Below are 25309 nucleotides of genomic sequence, written 5' to 3' on the forward strand. Positions count from 1 at the left end.
ATTGGGGCCGGGTTTAACAACAGCATAACTACATCAAAACGTCTGTTTATAAACTCTCACACAACTCGTGCAGAATAATCTGAGTCTCTTTTATCCAGTAGTGTGATCAGTACTTCCCAAACCAACCCGTTCCCACTCCCAACTTAAAACTTCAAATACCGCCGTTTGGTCAGCACCCCTCGACCGTCAGTATGTGATGAACAGGGCTTTCAACTAAATCCAATGTAAACCCACTCGCGGCGTTATTCGACGGTCATCGTAGTATTAATAGCGTGATAGTCTGCTAAGGGCGGGAGGGGTCAAACAAACAGAAAGACTTTCAACCAGGAGACCATTGTGAGTGTCCTGTGTGAATCTAAGGGTGCTTTCACATCAGGGACCAGGGCCCAGATCCGAGTACACTTGACCCCAAAGTCCAGTTCATTTGATCAGTGTGAACGCTCCGTAGTTGTGAAAGGGAAGGCTGTTTTTCAACGCCGGAGAGTGGAGAGGGGGGTAATCGTACTCGGGCACAGTACAAATCAATCGTACCTAATATGAAATCGCCCTAAAAGTAACGTTGACTTATTTTGTCACATCAGTCTTTTGACTCGTCGGTATCTGCAGCCCCTTGATTCTCAGGAGTCACTAGTCAGTGAAGTTAACGTCAACCACGACCGTTTCCTAACCCTACCTATGTGGTTGTGTTACCTAAACCTAACTTCTTGAGAAAACGGAAGTTTATTTTGAAAGGACACTATGCATGTAACGAGCGTATATTGACACGCCGTCCCTGGTCCGTCCAAAAGTAACGCAAGAGGGGTACCCCGTGTGTTGGTCTGCGATACCGAGGGGCACTGACCAAGCGCCATTATTACGAGTTGGGAGTGAGAATGTGTTGCCCAAACACATGTATCTTCACTAAAACCTTACTATTTAAAACAGTCTCACACTTGAGCAGGCGCCCTACTCATCAGTGTCAGTGAAATGTTTTAAACAGTAAAGTTTTAGCTAGGGAAGTAGTGAGCATGCGACTGGATAAATGAGACTTGGATTATTCAGCACGAGTTGTGTGAGAGTTTGTGATTTGATGAAGTTTGCTGTTGTTAAACATGGCCTTTCCGTTTACTTCCATTCATCAAGACTTTTCTCCATTTGTTGATTCTCTGTTCACCGTGGAGGCATGAGAGAAAAACAAAGTTTTCTTCACAAATTCAAGGTAACGCAGGGTGAGTCATTTATATACCAACCCTGTCTCCTACTAAATTACATTCCCACACAACCAAACTGCATTCTCAATTACATTTCCAGGGAAAGATATTTTGTTGCAGATGACAGTAGCACTTTCTAACAGTTTTAAACATGTGGTTAACGCTGTACATTGAGACAAAACTTCATTGTTCCACATCCCTTACTCACTTATTTGTGATACGTCAAAGAAAAACTTAATCCACAACAAAATATGTTTCCCTCCAAACATAATTGAGAATGCAGTTTAGTTGTATGGGAATGTGTTTTTGGGGAGACAGGGCTGGATAGACTGATTGTCATATTGTGGGTGATGTGTTCTATTAAAGCTACTTGTAGTTAGCAAGCAAACAGAAAAGTCAAAAATGATACTGATGAAACGTAATGGAAGTTAGCTACTGCCACATCAGTAGCAGGAATTAGTCACTTTTATTCCAAATTTGAACTGTAATGACCTGTTCCAATTCAAAATTAGCTTGACCTATTGACCCATCAGTAAACTGAGATAATGAATAACACTCAAAAAGTAAGTGTTTTATTAATATGCAAACTGACTATACTTTTTTCAGTTTTTTAAGTGTGAACATACTACATACTCAAAACCAATATATTATTGAGACACAGTTTAGGTGATCCCCCCTACCCCAGTATGTATTCAGGCACCTCAACATAAGAGGCCAGCTGTGGCTAATCTCATATAACAAGCTTAATATTTAATCTTAATCTTATAATAATGGGGATACGACTGGACTTTGGGCTATTTTTCTCTCAACCAACACAAATGAGATTGAACTTTTGTCCTTGATTAAAGTATTGTTTTGTTTTTAAATACAAAGCTGTGGAATATGCTAGGAATATATATTTTATTTGTGTTTCTTTTTGTATTTTATTATTTTTTATTTGTATTTTATTATTTTGAATATTATTATTGTTATTATTGTTATTATTGTTATTATTGTTATTATTATTATTATTATTATTATCAATGAAATAAAAAATGCAAAGCTATGGAATTTAGAAAAATGTCCATAATGTCAACCTAACAGTCACTTTTAGTGATGAGATATAGAAGTCAGTGATGCAGATCAGTTTCAGCTGTAACGAGAAGCTGTCAGACAAACTGACGACGTTCTCAGTGTTTCAGGAAGTCAGTAGGTGTGCTGATAGGACCTTTAGAGATACTGCCAGGGGATCACAAAAATCATTACAATTAATATCAGCCATCAATCTGCCAGCTATCTGTGTGGGCATATAGGGGCTGGACAAAATAACAGGAACACTGTAAAACAAAATCCAATGAAGCAAATCCAGCCTCAGAAATGACCATGAAGCTGAATCAACAGCTCTCTGACACAGATTGGATTTTAAACACATCTTGTGTGTGTAGAGTTGAAAATGGAGTTACCCTAAAATATTAAACGGTCAGTTTACCTAAATTACAAAAAGAGAATCCAACCAAATTTGGGATGCACGATGGTATGGGCTGGGGATGTTAATAATTAACCGTTTAACCGGTAACTGACATTAAGCATTTTAACGGATTTACGCTATCGGTTAAAAACGGCTAAAAGAAATATTAATAATTAATTCAAAAGCTGAGCGGCTCAGAGGAGCGGCTCGTCTCTTTAACAGTCCACCTTAAGAGGCGGAGCCGGAGTTGCACGATACAGGAAGTTGACTCTTGTCTCTTTAGCTCGGTTGAGCGGAGCGGAGGAGTTGAAGCATTTATTCACCGACAAATAAACTGTACACACACTGCTACACTTACGTTCACAGCTAGAACACCACCAACAACCTCACACTCATCGCCGCCACACACACACACGGTCTGTCGGAAACTCGCTAAAGTTACTCCGCGCTGACAGACTGTATGTGTGTGGCGGCGGCGAGCACGAAGCCTCCGGCAATGCTAGAGCTGCTAACGTAACACAAATACACACATACTGTTTGGCGGACACTCGCTACAGTTACGCCGGGCAGACACACAGCTGACAACCTGCTAAACTAAACTAAACTAAATGTGCGGTGGAGACTTTTACTGGTAAAGTGGCAGCTGGTACACCGCTGCATGCGAGGCACAAATCTTGTCGGTTAACGGTTAATAAGTCAAGTTGCAGTTTACATCCATGTCTGTCCAAAATGTCTCCAGTTCATCATTTTATCCTGTTAGAATCCTGTTCAAATCTAATCACTTCATCCTTGTGTCCAAGTGGACGTTTGTGCCAAATTTGAAAAAATTCCTTCCAGGCGTTCACAGGAATGGACCGCTATGGGCCGGCTTTATTTTTGTTTTTTGAACACATGATAATTTAACCTAAAGTAATATTTAAAAAAATCAGTAATAGTCCTGGATAATGGGTTATTCAGAATAACAAAGACATTGTTTTTAAGCTATTAGTTATCTTAAAACCTTAAAGAAAAGCAAAAGTATTTTCATGGCTAGATACCAGAACAGGTCAAATATGACTTTCTGTGATTTGGGTGAACTGACCCTTTAAAGGTGCAGTATGTCTGATCTGGTGGCATCTAGCGGTGAGGTTGCAGATTGCACCAAACTGATATGGCTCCCGTGTGCCAAGCGTGTAGGAGAACTATGGTGGCCGACACGAAAACATGAAAATGTGAATGTCCCTCTCTAGAGCCAGAGTTTGGTTTGTCTGTTCTGGGCTACCGTAGAAACATGGTGGCCGGCTCCATGAAGATATAAACGGCTCATTCTAAGGTAACGAAATCACAGTGACTCTTATTTTCAGGTGATTATACACTAAAGAAAACATACTGAAACAGATATCTCCCTAAATGCGACTCACTGTTCCTTTAAGTCTCCATCATGTCTCATATAGAAAGACAATCTGGTGTTTGTCTCTTTCAATCAGTTGAGATTAGCTGTGTTTATGAATCACCATATTTGAAGAAAAGAGGCCATTTTTAGTGACAGTATGACACTTTCGGAGAAAAGGTCACAAGTATCTCCAAAATCAATACACTTCTTCCTCTTGAAAGCATTCATGCAAATCTGGCCACTATTGATTTAGTGTAATCTAGTTAATTATACTTGTGACTACAATTAATTTTTTTCACTCAGGAATCAACAAACCTAAGTTAAATGATTCCTAAACCATGCCTGCACTTTGCCTGCATGCATTGATCCATCTATCACTCATTAAACTGCAGAATATGATGCGTTCTGACCTATAGATATGGTCCACACGGCTGCGATCTTCATCATGGCTTTGGTTCTGGAGTTGAAGCGGCTGTGCTCTATGGGGTTGCGGATGGCGACGTATCGATCCAGGGAGATGGCGCACAGGTGCATGATGGAGGCGGTGGAGAACAGCACGTCCAGGTAGATCCAGATGGGACACAGGGCGCTGGGGAGAGGCCAGGCGTAGTCTGGAGGAGGAGAGAGGAGGTGATGTTATAGTGCTGATAATACACAGTTGTCTTTGAAAGCAGTGATTTAGATCTGTTCAAGCTGTTCTCAGGGCCTCGCTGAGTGAATGCCATTAGAGTGGGAAGGCTTAAGATGCAGGTTGACTAAACTTTAATTAATTAGTGTGCATCAAAGCACAGCACACTTTACATGCACTGCATCCCCCCGTTCCCATGAGGAATCGGGTTAAGGTAATGGTTTGATTACAGCATTTCCAAGTACTACTCTGATTATTATGATTAAGATCACTACATAAAGGTGTTTAATTCTATAGTCGGAGAGTAGAGGGTAAAATTAGATAATTAGTATGCATTAGACTCTGGATTAGATACTGTTCTCTATGTGTTTCTGTGCACATGGATGTATGGAAGATAAGAGAATAAAGCCTTGCAGTGTCTGTTGTGAAAGACTCCAGGTTTGGTGCATCCTGCTGATTCTGATGAGGATAAAACAAATGGGAGATAATTAAAAACAATGTTGATTAAAAGGCTGATTATAAAGATAAAGATTGATTTGACGGATTAATTTCACAATACTACGCCTACACAGGAACAATGGTGAGTCATTAAATCATCATTAAAACTGTGTAAAATATGGAACACAGTCTGTAATTGCTTTTCAATCGTCAACCAAGGACTCAATGTAGACTTTTCAAAGGTTTTGTTGTCTAAACTTAAGTAAGTACTTTTGTTACCTAAACCTGACCGGGTAGTTTTGTTTCCATAAATCTACAGTAACTAAGGAGTTTTGTTGTTTAAACCTAACTAAGTAGTTCTGTTGTCTAAACCTAACTAAGTACTTTTGTTGTCTAAACCTAACTAAGTAGTTCTGTTGTCTAAACCTAACTTAATAGTTCTGTTGTCTAAACCTAACTAAGTAGTTCTGTTGTCTAAACCTAACTTAATAGTTCTGTTGTCTAAACCTAACTAAGTACTTTTGTTGTCTAAACCTAACTAAGTAGTTCTGTTGTCTAAACCTAACTTAATAGTTTTGTTGCCTAAACCTAACTAAGTAGTTATGTTGTCTAAACCTAACTAAGTAGTTTTGTTGCCTAAACCTAACTAAGTAGTTATGTTGTTTAAACCTAATCAAGTAGTTTTGAGGCATAAGAAAACCTAAAAACTAAGTAAACCTACTCTGGACGTTTATTTTGAAAAGACAATATGCATGTAATGAGAGAAAACTGACACGCGGTCCCTGAAACGTCCAACACTGATGCAGAGTGGTGCATAGAGCATCATAGTTTGAAGTGGGGTCACTGACAAAGCGGCGGTATTTGACGGGTTGGGAATGAAAACGTGTCGACTTTGCAGGTTCCAGGTGTGAAATAAAGGTTAAAGGTTAAATGAAATCTCAGTTGAATTCAAATGTGCTGACTCAGTTCAGGCAGCACAGTGAGAGTTGCACTTGTTCATCAGCTGATAGTTAAATGGTTGTTTAACAGGAAACACAGTCATTAGATCAACTCAACAGTTTGTGACGCTAACAGCGACCAGACGTTATTTGTCGGTGATGCTTTGCTGACTGCTGATACCTGAGGGTGAAATCCTTCTCCCTTCCCCCACAGGGGGAACGGTTTGGGTAATGAGGAATAAAATCATCCTCAATTATATCGGCGCGGGCCGGCGTGCTGCCTGGGACGCCGGCCCAGCAGCTGATGTAAATAACAGAAATACAACTGGGAGCAGTTTTGCACAGGATTAAATCAACGGGTTAACCTGTTCTCAAACTGGTGTAAACTGATTAGCTTGACTGGTGAGCTGGCAGCTTAGTGGGCTAAAATGATATCCTGGCACTATTTTACCCACCAGCAGGGAAGGTACTGTACACTGGGGGAAAGATCAGATTTAAGCACGTGAAGAAGAAGCCCTACAAGTAAAATCACCAAAAATGTGATGACACATGAATGCACCATTATATACTGTATATATATATACTGTACGTCTGTATTCAGAGTCACACATGCAATCAAGCTCATAAACTATGTATTATATCTCACTCTGATTCAGATCTTTTCTCCCAATATTATAAATTCATGTCAGTGTTTCCAAATCGCAGGTGAGTGTATCGTCAAAAGTATTTAAGATTAGTCAAAATGTTCAGGGACAGATCTTTTCTTTTGTTTCTGAGAGATGTGTTCTCCTTAAAGGTTCTCCAGTCCACATTCATAACTCAAATTATTATATACTATTAAATGAAATGTAACATGCAACTGAAGAACATCAAGGGAACGTGTTATATTTCCAGCTGTGTCAGCTTTGTAAGAGGGCGTGTACTATATATATATATATATATATATATATATCGCCTACAGTCTATACAGTATATACTGTAGGCGATATAAACTGGAAAAACAAAGTTTGGAAACTTGTGTTTGGTGGATTATTTCTCTGTTGTATCAATGCTAATGGTCATTGTATTTTACATCGTTGGAAAGCCTGTTTATTTACCTTCGCAATGATGTCCAACTTGTAAGGATCATGCATTTGTGGGATGAGCAGCACAGCTGATTATGTGGGTAGTGCCCAAGAAAAATTTGCCAAAATGCTCCGTCAATGGTAAACAGTGTATTCTCCTGTTGGTACTGACTCTTGTTTTGAGTTGTTTGGTGGATTGGATGATTGAGTTCTCTATCAGTATCAAGGAACAAACAAGACATATTGGCAATTTTACACTTTATTCATTTAATACACCGTCAGGAGCCTCAGTAGCGGTGGAAGATCCATACGCAGCCACAACAGCCTGGCATCTCCTCCTCATGCTGGTCACCAACCTGGTCACACGTTGCTGTGGGATGGCGTTCCATTCCTCAACCAGGATTCGTTGCAGGTCATCCAGCGTGGTTGTGTTGGTCACTCTAACACGTACAGCACGCCCAAGCTGATCCCACAAGTGTTGAATTGGGTTGAGGTCTGGACTCTTGGCAGGCCGTTCCATTCTGTCTACTCCCACATTGTGGAGGTAGTCTGTGATAACCCTGGCTCTGTGGGGGAGAGTGTTGTTTCTTGGAGGATGAAGTTAGGTCCCAGATTGTGGAGATATGGGATCGCCACTGGCTGCAGAATCTCATCCCGATATCTCCCTGCATTGAGATGGCCTTCAATGATGACAAGCCTTGTTTTGCCAGTGAGGGAGATGCCCCCCCACACCATGACACTGCCGCCACCAAAAGCTGTTACTCGATCGGCTCAACAATCAGCATAGTGTTCTCCGCGTCGTCTCCAGACCTTGACCCTGCCATCCAACTTTGGCAGACAGAACCTGGACTCATCACTGAACATGACATTCCCCCACATGTTCAGGTTCCATTGTCTGTGTTGTCGACACCAGCGCAAACGGGCCTGACGGTGAAGGGCACTCATTGCAGGCTTCCTGGTAGCCTTATGAGAATACACTGTTTACCATTGGCAGAGCATTTTGGCAAATTTTTCTTGGGCGCTACACACATAATCAGCTGTGCTGCTCATCCCACAAATGCATGATCCTTACAAGTTGGACATCATTGCGAAGGTAAATAAACAGGCTTTCCAACGATGTAGAATACAATGACCATTAGCATTGAAACAACAGAGAAATAATCCACCAAACACAAGTTTACTAACTTTGTTTTTCCAGTATATATATTTATATTATGGCATGCCGTTTAGGAAATTATTATATACAGTATATACTGTGGAATTTGAGAATATTGAATGAAATCCTGAATATATTGAATGAACCCTGAATATATGGAATGGGGGTTCATTCCATATATTCAGGATTCATTCAATATATTCAGGATTCATTCAATACATTCAGGATTTCATTCCATATATTTAGGATTTCATTCCATATAGTTCATTCAATATATTCGGGATTTCATTCAATATTCTAAAATTTCACATTATATATATAATAATTTCCTGAACGGCTTGCCATAATATATATACAGTATATAAACAGTATATATATATATATATATATACTGTATATATAACCCGTCTCTCTCTGTCTTTCCGCGCCTGCAGCTATTTATCTTCACGGAGGACGAGACCTGCGACCACACACACACACACACACACACACACACACACACACACACACACACACACACACACAGATAAATACACAGTCCTTAATTTCATCTCTGATTTACAGGACAGGCTGCACGTATGATGTATGTGGGGTGAATCACACGCTTGTTTGTTTGTGTGTGTGTGTGTGTGTGTGTGTGTGTGTGTGTGTGTGTGTGTGTGTGTGTGTGCTGCTGACTGAGTGGGAGGCAGCTTGCATAACTTTCCAGAGGTCAAACACTTATTGGGGGCACTGCATGACACACACACGCACACACACGCACACACGTACACACACACGCGCGCACACACACACACACACACACACACACACACACACACACACACACACACACACACACACACACACACACACACAGTGTTACTCAGCTGGCTCGCGGGTGTGTTGGGTTTTCTAGTAACTGCAGTGAGAGACTGGTCAGCAGCTCCAGCTCAACACTTGATGAAATACTTCAACTTTCAATTAAAGAAAACAGCACTGTGAGGTAATTTAGTTTCTGAATGTTCAGTTAAACCAGTGTGACGGTTGAGGCATAATGCAGGGAGATTATGATTAAAAACTCAGATATTAGTCAAGGAGGGATTTGAGGTGATGATAAATGTTTATGAGTGTATATTTCAGCCTACTATTTAACAGCTTGGTACACTTCATTTTACAGATTAGCAAATTTCATAGTAATTAGGTGATAATTAGAAAGTGACCTATTTAATTGGAATTACTGCCAAATTACCTCAATATGTACCTCAAAATTTATCAAAATGACTTCTAAATTGCATGATTCAGGGAGTTTTTAAAGAAATTTCAAAGAAGTTATTTGATAATTATTATCTGACATGGAAATAAAAAGTATCAATCAACTTTGTATTCTTTCCCTGGAAATGTATTAAATTAATTACCAACTATTGGGAAATAGGGGAATATAATTATTAAATAATGTTTATAATAAAGTCATTTTCGATACATTTTGAGGTTAATTCAAAAGAGATTTCAAATAGGTTACTTGCAAATTATCACCTAATTACCATTAAATTTGCAGACCTGTAAAATGAAGTGTTACCAATAGCTTTTAAACTGCTGTTCAAGTAAGGTGTACCAGATATCTGCTGATGGCAAATGCATTTTTAAGTGGTAGGACGTCCCAGTATCTCATTAAAGCAGCAGTAGGTGAGATTGGAGCAAATATGATTAATAAAAGTTATTTTTATAAAACGGTCACTATATCCAGACAGTAGTGCATGAGACCGGTAATCTGGAAAAAAAAACATGTGCCTCCGGTGTCCTCTGTGTCCTCCGGTGTCCTCTGGTGTCCTTTGGTGCTCCTAACGGCATCTGCCAGATTTCACAGCCCGGAGGAAAACAACCAATCAGAGCTGATCTGGAGTCTGCCGTCCAGCTGCCGTCTCTGAGCAGCTGTCAATCACTCACAAACTTCGACCAAACGGTCAAACTTGATTCATATTTGATCAGCGCTGCCTAGTTTGACCGTTTGATCAGAGTTGGTGAGTGATTGACAGCTGACTCTGTTGAATGAACAGCCAATAGGAACGCTCTCTCTCTGGAATTACCTGTGATTGGTCAAAGTCTTCCGTCACGGGCTAGAAGTTCTAAAGCCTGAAAACAGAGCCATGAGGAGGTGCAGAAGTCTAGTTTTCTCTCAGAACACTTGAATTACAATATGCCGAAAGGTTATTATGGGATGATGCCAAAAACATTCTGCCTACTGCAGCTTTAATTATGTCTGTGTTTTTGTATTTCATCGGAGAGGAAGGTAAGCACACTACAAATATATGTTTTTAAGTAACTCTACTCTGAAATGTCTTAAATATCAGTGCTGGTTTTGAGAAGGGCTTTCATGTTAAATACTGTAAATAGTGAACCAAACTACTAACTTGTATATTTTGTTCCTAAACACAAAATATAGGAATAATCTTTCCGCATATTGTTTGGCAACCACAGAAGCAGTTGGCAATCAGTGGACTATATGATGTCAGCCAGAAGTTGATCCTGATCCAAAAGACACCGCTGGCCTTGGGAATGAAAATGATTGCTGGCCATAGAAGACAACCGATTCTGATAGGATGTCTACGATGTCCCTTGGGCAAAGACAACCGGATCGCTCTCCGTCTTCCTCAGAGCCTAGCATTACCAACAACACAGGACACACCGCAGCTGGTTCTCAACAGTTACTTTGGTAATCACATTTCCGCTACTGGGGACGGTAACTGCTAAGACTGACCCCAATGCTTAGAAGCTTTGACTGTTGCCATAGTAATCAACGTCCAAATCATTATTCAAAAGCACAGTTTTGTTTTTTTATTATTACATATGCATTACCTGACCTGTCCAGGGTGTACCCCGCCTTCACCCAATGTCAGCTGGGATAGGCTCCAGCACCCCCGCGACCCGGACAGGATAAGCGGTTACAGATAACCCAAAAATCTCAAACAGCCGATGAAAAAAAAAATTGTAATCCATTAGGCATTCATTAGGCATCAACATGAATTATTATTAGACAGATAGCGCTATTTGTGGTGCGTTGATGCGGCGCTGTACCGGGTACTGAAAGGGAGCGGAGGAGATTGATAACAAAGCCAGGTCTACAGTCTATTTATTCATTCACTTGTTTATAGGTCTACATATGGGCTCATTTTTTTATGGCTGTAATTTATTTCATGTAATTATTGCACATTTTATAGCCATTTATGTTTCAATAAAAAGGAAAATCCTTGAATTCTGATCTTTGTCCTCATCTCTCATTAGACATTATTAGCAAAGTAAAGTACGATATAAATAAATAGCAACGTCGTCGTGGTCCCACCCCGTTCTCTTTGGTAACTGGGGATAGCTACTGGAGTGGGCGATCGGACAAATATATCGGTCACCGGTATATTGGGCGATGTTCATCATTTTATTTTGCTAATTTAATGGTCTGCATCTGAAGAACAAGAGGCATTGTGCCGCTGCTCAGTGGGCAGAAAGACACATGGAACTCTAGCCAGAGTTGTTGATATGTGGAAACGACTACTAGACTGTTTTAAAGACAGAGTTTTATTTTGTTTCTGTTTGGATGAAGTGTGTTGAATGATGCTACGCCACTAAAACAGCTGATCTCTCAGTTGAAACTATGGTGGCAGGGAGGGGGGATGTGCACCACACAACACACACAAACCTGCACGAATATATCGGCAATCACCGGTGACGATGGCCGGTTGGAAAATTGGAACATATTACCAAATCCTAATAGCTACTGGGGAATCAAAAGCGCTATCCTTTGGTTGTGTAATGGTTGACGCTCTGCCTTTTACCGGTGGCAGAACTGCATAGTGAGAGTGAAGCTTATAGGGTACCAATCTAAACACCGATAGTGTCATTATTCTACAGACATTACATTAAGCAGTCAACATTTACCTCACAATGATAAGCTAAAGGGAAAAAAATGTGTCTATTGCCACTTTAGATGAGTCCATGTTGTTCTCATATGTCTGAGGGTAAAGCAGCAGCAAGCCATCGATCTGAGCAGTGTTCAATTTACTGCACTGTCTCAGCTAAATTACCTCTCTCTCTCATTGTATTTCATATTACAGTCCCTCTCATTCCTCTTTCTTATTCATTAAAGCAAATATGACACAGCTCATATTAATCCGCTGTCTGAGACGCCCGGCATCAATGTGTGTGTATGTTTTTCGTACATGTGTGTTTTATCAGCGAGTGTTTCCAATTTGCGCCCAACGCAGAGAGATAACTTTGATTGAAATGGCCTTGAAGGTCATATACTTTTAGGCTGTGTGTGTGTGTGTGTGTGTGTGTGTGTGTGTGTGTGTGTTCTACTCACATCCTAATGAGTCTATAAGATTTCATCTCCCTCACTGCTGCTTTTGTTCCATCTCATTTTCTTCATCACTTATCCTCCCTGCCCTCTGTCTTCTGATCTTATTCCTCTTATTTGTTTACTTCATGTTTGCTGGTGCAATTTGTGGTGAGATATATTCTGTTGTGACGTTTTTTCTTTATGTCACACGCCTGCAAACATGAGCGATTTCTTCACTTCATATATTATCGGTGTTTAATTACCACTTCTTTGTTTCATCACTGTGCAAACAGAGCCGAATGAATCTAAATTGCATTCATTCCTCATTCTTCTTCCTTTATGGCCAGATGTTGAATGAATGAAAGACACCAGATTAGTGTGAATGGAAAGTTGAGACATCAACTAATAAAACTCATTTTCCAGACACCTCGTCATTACAGGAGATCAAACTGCAATTTCTTTTTGTCTGTGAGACAGAAATGTTAGAAAATACCGTTTTGCTCTTCATGCAGGATTCAACATGAGTTGACGGTTAGTTCTTCTGAGGAAATCCACCATTCAATGACCTGATTATTTAAAAATCTAACATCTTTGTTTGATGCTCCGTCTAAATGTCTCTTATAATACAGTCTGCTTTTAGAATTAAGCTACGTATTATTTGTATGAACACCCCCAACAACAAAAGACATTCTGGCTACATTTGATTTGAAGAGACTGTCCTCCCAAGAAGAACAACAACATCAGTCATTTCAACAAAGGCCCCAAAACGAGACATGTTCATGGAAGTGCAGCCCGGGCGCACAAAAAGGTGTGAGAATGATACGATAATGCGCACGGCAAAAGCAGTAATGAGAACACGCCGGCCTGCTGGCGTGTTTTTTAGTGACGTTTGCTGGCGTGTTTTATGTGACGTTTACGGCATGTTTTCTAGTGACGTTTATGGTGTGTTTTCTAGTGACATTTGTGGCGTGTTTTCTAGTGACGTTTATGGTGTGTTTTTTAGCGACGTTTGTGGTGTGTTTTCTAGTGACGTTTATGGTGTGTTTTCTAGTGACGTTTACGGCGTGTTTTCTAGTGACGTTTATGGTGTGTTTTCTAGTGACGTTTACGGCGTGTTTTCTAGTGACGTTTATGGTGTGTTTTCTAGTGACGTTTATGGTGTGTTTTCTAGTGACATTTGTGGCGTGTTTTCTAGTGACGTTTACGGCGTGTTTTCTAGTGACGTTTATGGCGTGTATTCTAGTGACGTTTACGCCGTGTTTTCTAGTGACGTTTATGGTGTGTTTTTTAGTGACGTTTATGGTGTGTTTTTTAGTCACGTTTCTGATGTTTTTTTTAGTGACGTTTGTGGCGTGTTTTATGGTGACATTTGTGGCATGTTTTATGGTGACATTTGTGGCACATTTTATAGTGACGTTTGTGGCGTGTTTCATAGTGACGTTTATGGCGTGTTCTAAAGTGACGTTCGTGGCATGTTTTTTAGTCACGTTTGCTGGCGTGTTTTATAGTGACGTTTGTGGCTTGTTTTATAGTGATGTTTATGGTGTGTTTTATAGTGACATTTGTGGCATGTTTTATAGTGACGTTTATGGTGTGTTTTGTAGTGACGTTTACGGCGTGTTTTATAGTGACGTTCCTGATGTGTTTTATAGTGATGTTAGTGACTTGTTTTATAGTGATGTTAGTAATGTGTTTTATATTGATGTTAGTGATGTGTTTTATAGTGATGTTAGTGACGTGTTTTATGGTGATGTTAGTGATGTGTTTTACAGTGACCTTCCTGATGTGTTTTATAGTGACGTTAGTGACATGTTTTATAGTGATGTTAGTGATGTGTTTTATAGTGATGTTAGTGACGTGTTTTATAGTGACCTTCCTGATGTGTTTTATAGGGATGTTAGTGACGTGTTTTATAGTGACGTTCCTGATGTGTTTTATAGTGACGTTAGTGACGTGTTTTATAGTGATGTTAGTGACGTGTTTTATAGTGACGTTCCTGATGTGTTTTATAGTGACGTTAGTGACATGTTTTATAGTGATGTTAGTGATGTGTTTTATAGTGATGTTAGTGACGTGTTTTATAGTGACCTTCCTGACGTGTTTTATAGTGACGTTAGTGACGTGTTTTATAGTGACGTTCCTGATGTGTTTTATAGTGACGTTAGTGACGTGTTTTATAGTGATGTTAGTGACGTGTTTTATAGTGACGTTCCTGATGTGTTTTATAGTGACGTTAGTGACGTGTTTTATAGTGATGTTAGTGACGTGTTTTATAGTGACGTTCCTGATGTGTTTTATAGTGACGTTAGTGACGTGTTTTATAGTGACCTTCCTGATGTGTTTTATAGTGATGTTAGTGACGTGTTTTATAGTGACGTTCCTGATGTGTTTTATAGTGATGTTAGTGACGTGTTTTATGGTGACCTTCCTGATGTGTTTTATAGTGATGTTAATGACGTGTTTTATAGTGATGTTAGTGACGTGTTTTATAGTGATGTTAGTGACGTGTTTTATAGTGACGTTCCTGATGTGTTTTATAGTGACGTTAGTGACGTGTTTTATAGTGATGTTAGTGATGTGTTTTATAGTGATGTTCCTGATGTGTTTTATAGTGACGTTAGTGACGTGTTTTATAGTGACCTTCCTGATGTGTTTTATAGTGATGTTCCTGATATGTTTTATAGTGATGTTAGTGATGTGTTTTATAGTGAAGTTCCAGATGTGTTTTATAGTGACATTAGTGACGTGTTTTATAGTGACGTTCCTGATGTGTTTTATAGTGATGTTAGTGACGTGTTTTATAGTGATGTTAGTGACGTGTTTTATAGTGACCTTCCTGATGTGTTTTATAGTGATGTTAGTGACGTGTTTTATAGTGACTTTCCTGACATGTTTTATAGTGATGTTAGTGACATGTTTTATAGTGATGTTAGTGACGTGTTTTATAGTGACGTTCCTGACATGTTTTATAGTGATGTTAGTGACTTGTTTTATAGTGATGTTAGTAATGTGTTTTATATTGATGTTAGTGATGTGTTTTATAGTGATGTTAGTGACGTGTTTTATGGTGATGTTAGTGATGTGTTTTATAGTGACCTTCCTGATGTGTTTTATAGTGACGTTAGTGACATGTTTTATAGTGATGTTAGTGATGTGTTTTATAGTGATGTTAGTGACGTGTTTTATAATGACCTTCCTGATGTGTTTTATAGTGACGTTAGTGACGTGTTTTATAGTGACGTTCCTGATGTGTTTTATAGTGACGTTAGTGACGTGTTTTATAGTGATGTTAGTGACGTGTTTTATAGTGACGTTCCTGATGTGTTTTATAGTGACGTTAGTGACGTGTTTTATAGTGACCTTCCTGATGTGTTTTATAGTGATGTTAGTGACGTGTTTTATAGTGACGTTCCTGATGTGTTTTATAGTGATGTTAGTGACGTGTTTTATGGTGACCTTCCTGATGTGTTTTATAGTGATGTTGATGACGTGTTTTATAGTGACGTTAGTGACGTGTTTTATAGTGATGTTAGTGACGTGTTTTATAGTGACGTTCCTGATGTGTTTTATAGTGACGTTAGTGACGTGTTTTATAGTGATGTTAGTGATGTGTTTTATAGTGATGTTCCTGATGTGTTTTATAGTGATGTTCCTGATGTGTTTTATAGTGATGTTAGTGACGTGTTTTATAGTGACCTTCCTGATGTGTTTTATAGTGATGTTCCTGATATGTTTTATAGTGATGTTAGTGATGTGTTTTATAGTGACGTTCCAGATGTGTTTTATAGTGACGTTAGTGATGTGTTTTATAGTGATGTTCTTGATGTGTTTTATAGTGACATTAGTGACGTGTTTTATAGTGACGTTCCTGATGTGTTTTATAGTGACGTTAGTGACGTGTTTTATAGTGACCTTCCTGATGTGTTTTATAGTGACGTTAGTGACGTGTTTTATAGTGACGTTCCTGATGTGTTTTATAGTGATGTTAGTGACGTGTTTTATGGTGACCTTCCTGATGTGTTTTATGGTGATGTTAGTGACGTGTTTTATAGTGACGTTCCTGATGTGTTTTATAGTGATGTTAGTGACGTGTTTTATAGTGATGTTAGTGACTTGTTTTATAGTGATGTTAGTAATGTGTTTTATATTGATGTTAGTGATGTGTTTTATAGTGATGTTAGTGATGTGTTTTATAGTGACCTTCCTGATGTGTCTTATAGTGATGTTACTGACGTGTTTTATAATGACGTTCCTGACGTATTTTATAGTGATGTTAGTGACGTGTTTTATAGTGACGTTCCTTGTGTTTTATAGTGACGTTCCTGATGTGTTTTATAGTGACGTTAGTGACATGTTTTATAGTGATGTTAGTGATGTGTTTTATAGTGATGTTAGTGACGTGTTTTATAGTGACCTTCCTGATGTGTTTTATAGGGATGTTAGTGACGTGTTTTATAGTGACGTTCCTGATGTGTTTTATAGTGACGTTAGTGACGTGTTTTATAGTGATGTTAGTGACGTGTTTTATAGTGACGTTCCTGATGTGTTTTATAGTGACGTTAGTGACATGTTTTATAGTGATGTTAGTGATGTGTTTTATAGTGATGTTAGTGACGTGTTTTATAGTGACCTTCCTGACGTGTTTTATAGTGACGTTAGTGACGTGTTTTATAGTGACGTTCCTGATGTGTTTTATAGTGACGTTAGTGACGTGTTTTATAGTGATGTTAGTGACGTGTTTTATAGTGACGTTCCTGATGTGTTTTATAGTGATGTTAGTGACGTGTTTTATGGTGACCTTCCTGATGTGTTTTATAGTGATGTTGATGACGTGTTTTATAGTGACGTTAGTGACGTGTTTTATAGTGACGTTCGTGGCATGTTTTTTAGTCACGTTTGCTGGCGTGTTTTATAGTGACGTTTGTGGCTTGTTTTATAGTGATGTTTATGGTGTGTTTTATAGTGACATTTGTGGCATGTTTTATAGTGACGTTTATGGTGTGTTTTATAGTAACATTTGTGGCATGTTTTATAGTGACGTTTATGGTGTGTTTTGTAGTCACGTTTATGGCGTGTTTTATAGTGACATTTGTGGCGTGTTTTATGGTGACGTTTATGGCTTGTTTTGTAGTGACGTTTACGGCGTGTTTTATAGTGACGTTCCTGATGTGTTTTATAGTGATGTTAGTGACTTGTTTTATAGTGATGTTAGTAATGTGTTTTATATTGATGTTAGTGATGTGTTTTATAGTGATGTTAGTGACGTGTTTTATGGTGATGTTAGTGATGTGTTTTACAGTGACCTTCCTGATGTGTTTTATAGTGACGTTAGTGACATGTTTTATAGTGATGTTAGTGATGTGTTTTATAGTGATGTTAGTGACGTGTTTTATAGTGACCTTCCTGATGTGTTTTATAGGGATGTTAGTGACGTGTTTTATAGTGACGTTCCTGATGTGTTTTATAGTGACGTTAGTGACGTGTTTTATAGTGATGTTAGTGACGTGTTTTATAGTGACGTTCCTGATGTGTTTTATAGTGATGTTAGTGACATGTTTTATAGTGACCTTCCTGACGTGTTTTATAGTGACGTTAGTGACGTGTTTTATAGTGATGTTAGTGACGTGTTTTATAGTGACGTTCCTGATGTGTTTTATAGTGACGTTAGTGACGTGTTTTATAGTGATGTTAGTGACGTGTTTTATAGTGACGTTCCTGATGTGTTTTATAGTGACGTTAGTGACGTGTTTTATAGTGACCTTCCTGATGTGTTTTATAGTGATGTTAGTGACGTGTTTTATAGTGATGTTCCTGATGTGTTTTATAGTGATGTTAGTGACGTGTTTTATGGTGACCTTCCTGATGTGTTTTATAGTGATGTTAATGACGTGTTTTATAGTGACGTTAGTGACGTGTTTTATAGTGACCTTCCTGATGTGTTTTATAGGGATGTTAGTGACGTGTTTTATAGTGACCTTCCTGATGTGTTTTATAGTGATGTTAATGACGTGTTTTATAGTGACGTTAGTGACGTGTTTTATAGTGACGTTCCTGATGTGTTTTATAGTGATGTTAGTGATGTGTTTTATAGTGATGTTCCTGATGTGTTTTATAGTGACGTTAGTGACGTGTTTTATAGTGACCTTCCTGATGTGTTTTATAGTGATGTTCCTGATATGTTTTATAGTGATGTTAGTGATGTGTTTTATAGTGAAGTTCCAGATGTGTTTTATAGTGACATTAGTGACGTGTTTTATAGTGACGTTCCTGATGTGTTTTATAGTGATGTTAGTGACGTGTTTTATAGTGATGTTAGTGACGTGTTTTATAGTGACCTTCCTGATGTGTTTTATAGTGATGTTAGTGACGTGTTTTATAGTGACTTTCCTGACATGTTTTATAGTGATGTTAGTGACATGTTTTATAGTGATGTTAGTGACGTGTTTTATAGTGACGTTCCTGACATGTTTTATAGTGATGTTAGTGACTTGTTTTATAGTGATGTTAGTAATGTGTTTTATATTGATGTTAGTGATGTGTTTTATAGTGATGTTAGTGACGTGTTTTATGGTGATGTTAGTGATGTGTTTTATAGTGACCTTCCTGATGTGTTTTATAGTGACGTTAGTGACATGTTTTATAGTGATGTTAGTGATGTGTTTTATAGTGATGTTAGTGACGTGTTTTATAATGACCTTCCTGATGTGTTTTATAGTGACGTTAGTGACGTGTTTTATAGTGACGTTCCTGATGTGTTTTATAGTGACGTTAGTGACGTGTTTTATAGTGATGTTAGTGACGTGTTTTATAGTGACGTTCCTGATGTGTTTTATAGTGACGTTAGTGACGTGTTTTATAGTGACCTTCCTGATGTGTTTTATAGTGATGTTAGTGACGTGTTTTATAGTGACGTTCCTGATGTGTTTTATAGTGATGTTAGTGACGTGTTTTATGGTGACCTTCCTGATGTGTTTTATAGTGATGTTGATGACGTGTTTTATAGTGACGTTAGTGACGTGTTTTATAGTGATGTTAGTGACGTGTTTTATAGTGACGTTCCTGATGTGTTTTATAGTGACGTTAGTGACGTGTTTTATAGTGATGTTAGTGATGTGTTTTATAGTGATGTTCCTGATGTGTTTTATAGTGATGTTCCTGATGTGTTTTATAGTGACGTTAGTGACGTGTTTTATAGTGACCTTCCTGATGTGTTTTATAGTGATGTTCCTGATATGTTTTATAGTGATGTTAGTGATGTGTTTTATAGTGACGTTCCAGATGTGTTTTATAGTGACGTTAGTGATGTTTTATAGTGATGTTCTTGATGTGTTTTATAGTGACATTAGTGACGTGTTTTATAGTGACGTTCCTGATGTGTTTTATAGTGACGTTAGTGACGTGTTTTATAGTGACCTTCCTGATGTGTTTTATAGTGACGTTAGTGACGTGTTTTATAGTGACGTTCCTGATGTGTTTTATAGTGATGTTAGTGACGTGTTTTATGGTGACCTTCCTGATGTGTTTTATGGTGATGTTAGTGACGTGTTTTATAGTGACGTTCCTGATGTGTTTTATAGTGATGTTAGTGACGTGTTTTATAGTGATGTTAGTGACTTGTTTTATAGTGATGTTAGTAATGTGTTTTATATTGATGTTAGTGATGTGTTTTATAGTGATGTTAGTGATGTGTTTTATAGTGACCTTCCTGATGTGTCTTATAGTGATGTTACTGACGTGTTTTATAATGACGTTCCTGACGTATTTTATAGTGATGTTAGTGACGTGTTTTATAGTGACGTTCCTTGTGTTTTATAGTGACGTTCCTGATGTGTTTTATAGTGACGTTAGTGACATGTTTTATAGTGATGTTAGTGATGTGTTTTATAGTGATGTTAGTGACGTGTTTTATAGTGACCTTCCTGATGTGTTTTATAGGGATGTTAGTGACGTGTTTTATAGTGACGTTCCTGATGTGTTTTATAGTGACGTTAGTGACGTGTTTTATAGTGATGTTAGTGACGTGTTTTATAGTGACGTTCCTGATGTGTTTTATAGTGACGTTAGTGACATGTTTTATAGTGATGTTAGTGATGTGTTTTATAGTGATGTTAGTGACGTGTTTTATAGTGACCTTCCTGACGTGTTTTATAGTGACGTTAGTGACGTGTTTTATAGTGACGTTCCTGATGTGTTTTATAGTGACGTTAGTGACGTGTTTTATAGTGATGTTAGTGACGTGTTTTATAGTGACGTTCCTGATGTGTTTTATAGTGATGTTAGTGACGTGTTTTATGGTGACCTTCCTGATGTGTTTTATAGTGATGTTGATGACGTGTTTTATAGTGACGTTAGTGACGTGTTTTATAGTGACGTTCGTGGCATGTTTTTTAGTCACGTTTGCTGGCGTGTTTTATAGTGACGTTTGTGGCTTGTTTTATAGTGATGTTTATGGTGTGTTTTATAGTGACATTTGTGGCATGTTTTATAGTGACGTTTATGGTGTGTTTTATAGTGACATTTGTGGCATGTTTTATAGTGACGTTTATGGTGTGTTTTGTAGTCACGTTTATGGCGTGTTTTATAGTGACATTTGTGGCGTGTTTTATGGTGACGTTTATGGCTTGTTTTGTAGTGACGTTTACGGCGTGTTTTATAGTGACGTTCCTGATGTGTTTTATAGTGATGTTAGTGACTTGTTTTATAGTGATGTTAGTAATGTGTTTTATATTGATGTTAGTGATGTGTTTTATAGTGATGTTAGTGACGTGTTTTATGGTGATGTTAGTGATGTGTTTTACAGTGACCTTCCTGATGTGTTTTATAGTGACGTTAGTGACATGTTTTATAGTGATGTTAGTGATGTGTTTTATAGTGATGTTAGTGACGTGTTTTATAGTGACCTTCCTGATGTGTTTTATAGGGATGTTAGTGACGTGTTTTATAGTGACGTTCCTGATGTGTTTTATAGTGACGTTAGTGACGTGTTTTATAGTGATGTTAGTGACGTGTTTTATAGTGACGTTCCTGATGTGTTTTATAGTGACGTTAGTGACATGTTTTATAGTGATGTTAGTGATGTGTTTTATAGTGATGTTAGTGACGTGTTTTATAGTGACCTTCCTGACGTGTTTTATAGTGACGTTAGTGACGTGTTTTATAGTGATGTTAGTGACGTGTTTTATAGTGACGTTCCTGATGTGTTTTATAGTGACGTTAGTGACGTGTTTTATAGTGATGTTAGTGACGTGTTTTATAGTGACGTTCCTGATGTGTTTTATAGTGACGTTAGTGACGTGTTTTATAGTGACCTTCCTGATGTGTTTTATAGTGATGTTAGTGACGTGTTTTATAGTGATGTTCCTGATGTGTTTTATAGTGATGTTAGTGACGTGTTTTATGGTGACCTTCCTGATGTGTTTTATAGTGATGTTAATGACGTGTTTTATAGTGACGTTAGTGACGTGTTTTATAGTGACCTTCCTGATGTGTTTTATAGGGATGTTAGTGACGTGTTTTATAGTGACGTTCCTGATGTGTTTTATAGTGATGTTAGTGATGTGTTTTATAGTGATGTTCCTGATGTGTTTTATAGTGACGTTAGTGACGTGTTTTATAGTGACCTTCCTGATGTGTTTTATAGTGATGTTCCTGATATGTTTTATAGTGATGTTAGTGATGTGTTTTATAGTGAAGTTCCAGATGTGTTTTATAGTGACATTAGTGACGTGTTTTATAGTGACGTTCCTGATGTGTTTTATAGTGATGTTAGTGACGTGTTTTATAGTGATGTTAGTGACGTGTTTTATAGTGACCTTCCTGATGTGTTTTATAGTGATGTTAGTGACGTGTTTTATAGTGACTTTCCTGACATGTTTTATAGTGATGTTAGTGACATGTTTTATAGTGATGTTAGTGACGTGTTTTATAGTGACGTTCCTGACATGTTTTATAGTGATGTTAGTGACTTGTTTTATAGTGATGTTAGTAATGTGTTTTATATTGATGTTAGTGATGTGTTTTATAGTGATGTTAGTGACGTGTTTTATGGTGATGTTAGTGATGTGTTTTATAGTGACCTTCCTGATGTGTTTTATAGTGACGTTAGTGACATGTTTTATAGTGATGTTAGTGATGTGTTTTATAGTGATGTTAGTGACGTGTTTTATAATGACCTTCCTGATGTGTTTTATAGTGACGTTAGTGACGTGTTTTATAGTGACGTTCCTGATGTGTTTTATAGTGACGTTAGTGACGTGTTTTATAGTGATGTTAGTGACGTGTTTTATAGTGACGTTCCTGATGTGTTTTATAGTGACGTTAGTGACGTGTTTTATAGTGACCTTCCTGATGTGTTTTATAGTGATGTTAGTGACGTGTTTTATAGTGACGTTCCTGATGTGTTTTATAGTGATGTTAGTGACGTGTTTTATGGTGACCTTCCTGATGTGTTTTATAGTGATGTTGATGACGTGTTTTATAGTGACGTTAGTGACGTGTTTTATAGTGATGTTAGTGACGTGTTTTATAGTGACGTTCCTGATGTGTTTTATAGTGACGTTAGTGACGTGTTTTATAGTGATGTTAGTGATGTGTTTTATAGTGATGTTCCTGATGTGTTTTATAGTGATGTTCCTGATGTGTTTTATAGTGACGTTAGTGACGTGTTTTATAGTGACCTTCCTGATGTGTTTTATAGTGATGTTCCTGATATGTTTTATAGTGATGTTAGTGATGTGTTTTATAGTGACGTTCCAGATGTGTTTTATAGTGACGTTAGTGATGTTTTATAGTGATGTTCTTGATGTGTTTTATAGTGACATTAGTGACGTGTTTTATAGTGACGTTCCTGATGTGTTTTATAGTGACGTTAGTGACGTGTTTTATAGTGACCTTCCTGATGTGTTTTATAGTGACGTTAGTGACGTGTTTTATAGTGACGTTCCTGATGTGTTTTATAGTGATGTTAGTGACGTGTTTTATAGTGACCTTCCTGATGTGTTTTATGGTGATGTTAGTGACGTGTTTTATAGTGACGTTCCTGATGTGTTTTATAGTGATGTTAGTGACGTGTTTTATAGTGATGTTAGTGACTTGTTTTATAGTGATGTTAGTAATGTGTTTTATATTGATGTTAGTGATGTGTTTTATAGTGATGTTAGTGATGTGTTTTATAGTGACCTTCCTGATGTGTCTTATAGTGATGTTACTGACGTGTTTTATAATGACGTTCCTGACGTATTTTATAGTGATGTTAGTGACGTGTTTTATAGTGACGTTCCTTGTGTTTTATAGTGACGTTCCTGATGTGTTTTATAGGGATGTTAGTGACATGTTTTATAGTGATGTTAGTGATGTGTTTTATAGTGATGTTAGTGACGTGTTTTATAGTGATGTTAGTGACGTGTTTTATAGTGACCTTCCTGATGTGTTTTATAGGGATGTTAGTGACGTGTTTTATAGTGACGTTCCTGATGTGTTTTATAGTGACGTTAGTGACGTGTTTTATAGTGATGTTAGTGACGTGTTTTATAGTGACGTTCCTGATGTGTTTTATAGTGACGTTAGTGACATGTTTTATAGTGATGTTAGTGATGTGTTTTATAGTGATGTTAGTGACGTGTTTTATAGTGACCTTCCTGACGTGTTTTATAGTGACGTTAGTGACGTGTTTTATAGTGACGTTCCTGATGTGTTTTATAGTGACGTTAGTGACGTGTTTTATAGTGATGTTAGTGACGTGTTTTATAGTGACGTTCCTGATGTGTTTTATAGTGACGTTAGTGACGTGTTTTATAGTGATGTTAGTGACGTGTTTTATAGTGACGTTCCTGATGTGTTTTATAGTGACGTTAGTGACGTATTTTATAGTGACCTTCCTGATGTGTTTTATAGTGATGTTAGTGACGTGTTTTATAGTGACGTTCCTGATGTGTTTTATAGTGATGTTAGTGACGTGTTTTATGGTGACCTTCCTGATGTGTTTTATAGTGATGTTAATGACGTGTTTTATAGTGACGTTAGTGACGTGTTTTATAGTGATGTTAGTGACGTGTTTTATAGTGACGTTCCTGATGTGTTTTATAGTGACGTTAGTGACGTGTTTTATAGTGATGTTAGTGATGTGTTTTATAGTGATGTTCCTGATGTGTTTTATAGTGACGTTAGTGACGTGTTTTATAGTGACCTTCCTGATGTGTTTTATAGTGATGTTCCTGATATGTTTTATAGTGATGTTAGTGATGTGTTTTATAGTGAAGTTCCAGATGTGTTTTATAGTGACATTAGTGACGTGTTTTATAGTGACGTTCCTGATGTGTTTTATAGTGATGTTAGTGACGTGTTTTATAGTGATGTTAGTGACGTGTTTTATAGTGACCTTCCTGATGTGTTTTATAGTGATGTTAGTGACGTGTTTTATAGTGACTTTCCTGACATGTTTTATAGTGATGTTAGTGACATGTTTTATAGTGATGTTAGTGACGTGTTTTATAGTGACGTTCCTGACATGTTTTATAGTGATGTTAGTGACTTGTTTTATAGTGATGTTAGTAATGTGTTTTATATTGATGTTAGTGATGTGTTTTATAGTGATGTTAGTGACGTGTTTTATGGTGATGTTAGTGATGTGTTTTATAGTGACCTTCCTGATGTGTTTTATAGTGACGTTAGTGACATGTTTTATAGTGATGTTAGTGATGTGTTTTATAGTGATGTTAGTGACGTGTTTTATAATGACCTTCCTGATGTGTTTTATAGTGACGTTAGTG

The 25309-nt window shown here is 37.7% G+C and overlaps 1 protein-coding gene across 1 annotated transcript in view; it reads right to left on the reverse strand.

Annotated features, from left to right (window-relative positions):
• Positions 1–25309, reverse strand: part of htr2cl1 (5-hydroxytryptamine (serotonin) receptor 2C, G protein-coupled-like 1) — a 245508-nt gene that overhangs the window by 27005 nt on the left and 193194 nt on the right. The window contains 1 exon segment of the mRNA XM_074622871.1: positions 4420–4620. Within this exon segment, the coding sequence (XP_074478972.1) occupies positions 4420–4620 (201 nt within the window).

This window comes from Sebastes fasciatus, chromosome 22, assembly GCF_043250625.1.
Source record: "Sebastes fasciatus isolate fSebFas1 chromosome 22, fSebFas1.pri, whole genome shotgun sequence".
Taxonomy (NCBI): Eukaryota; Metazoa; Chordata; class Actinopteri; order Perciformes; family Sebastidae; genus Sebastes; species Sebastes fasciatus.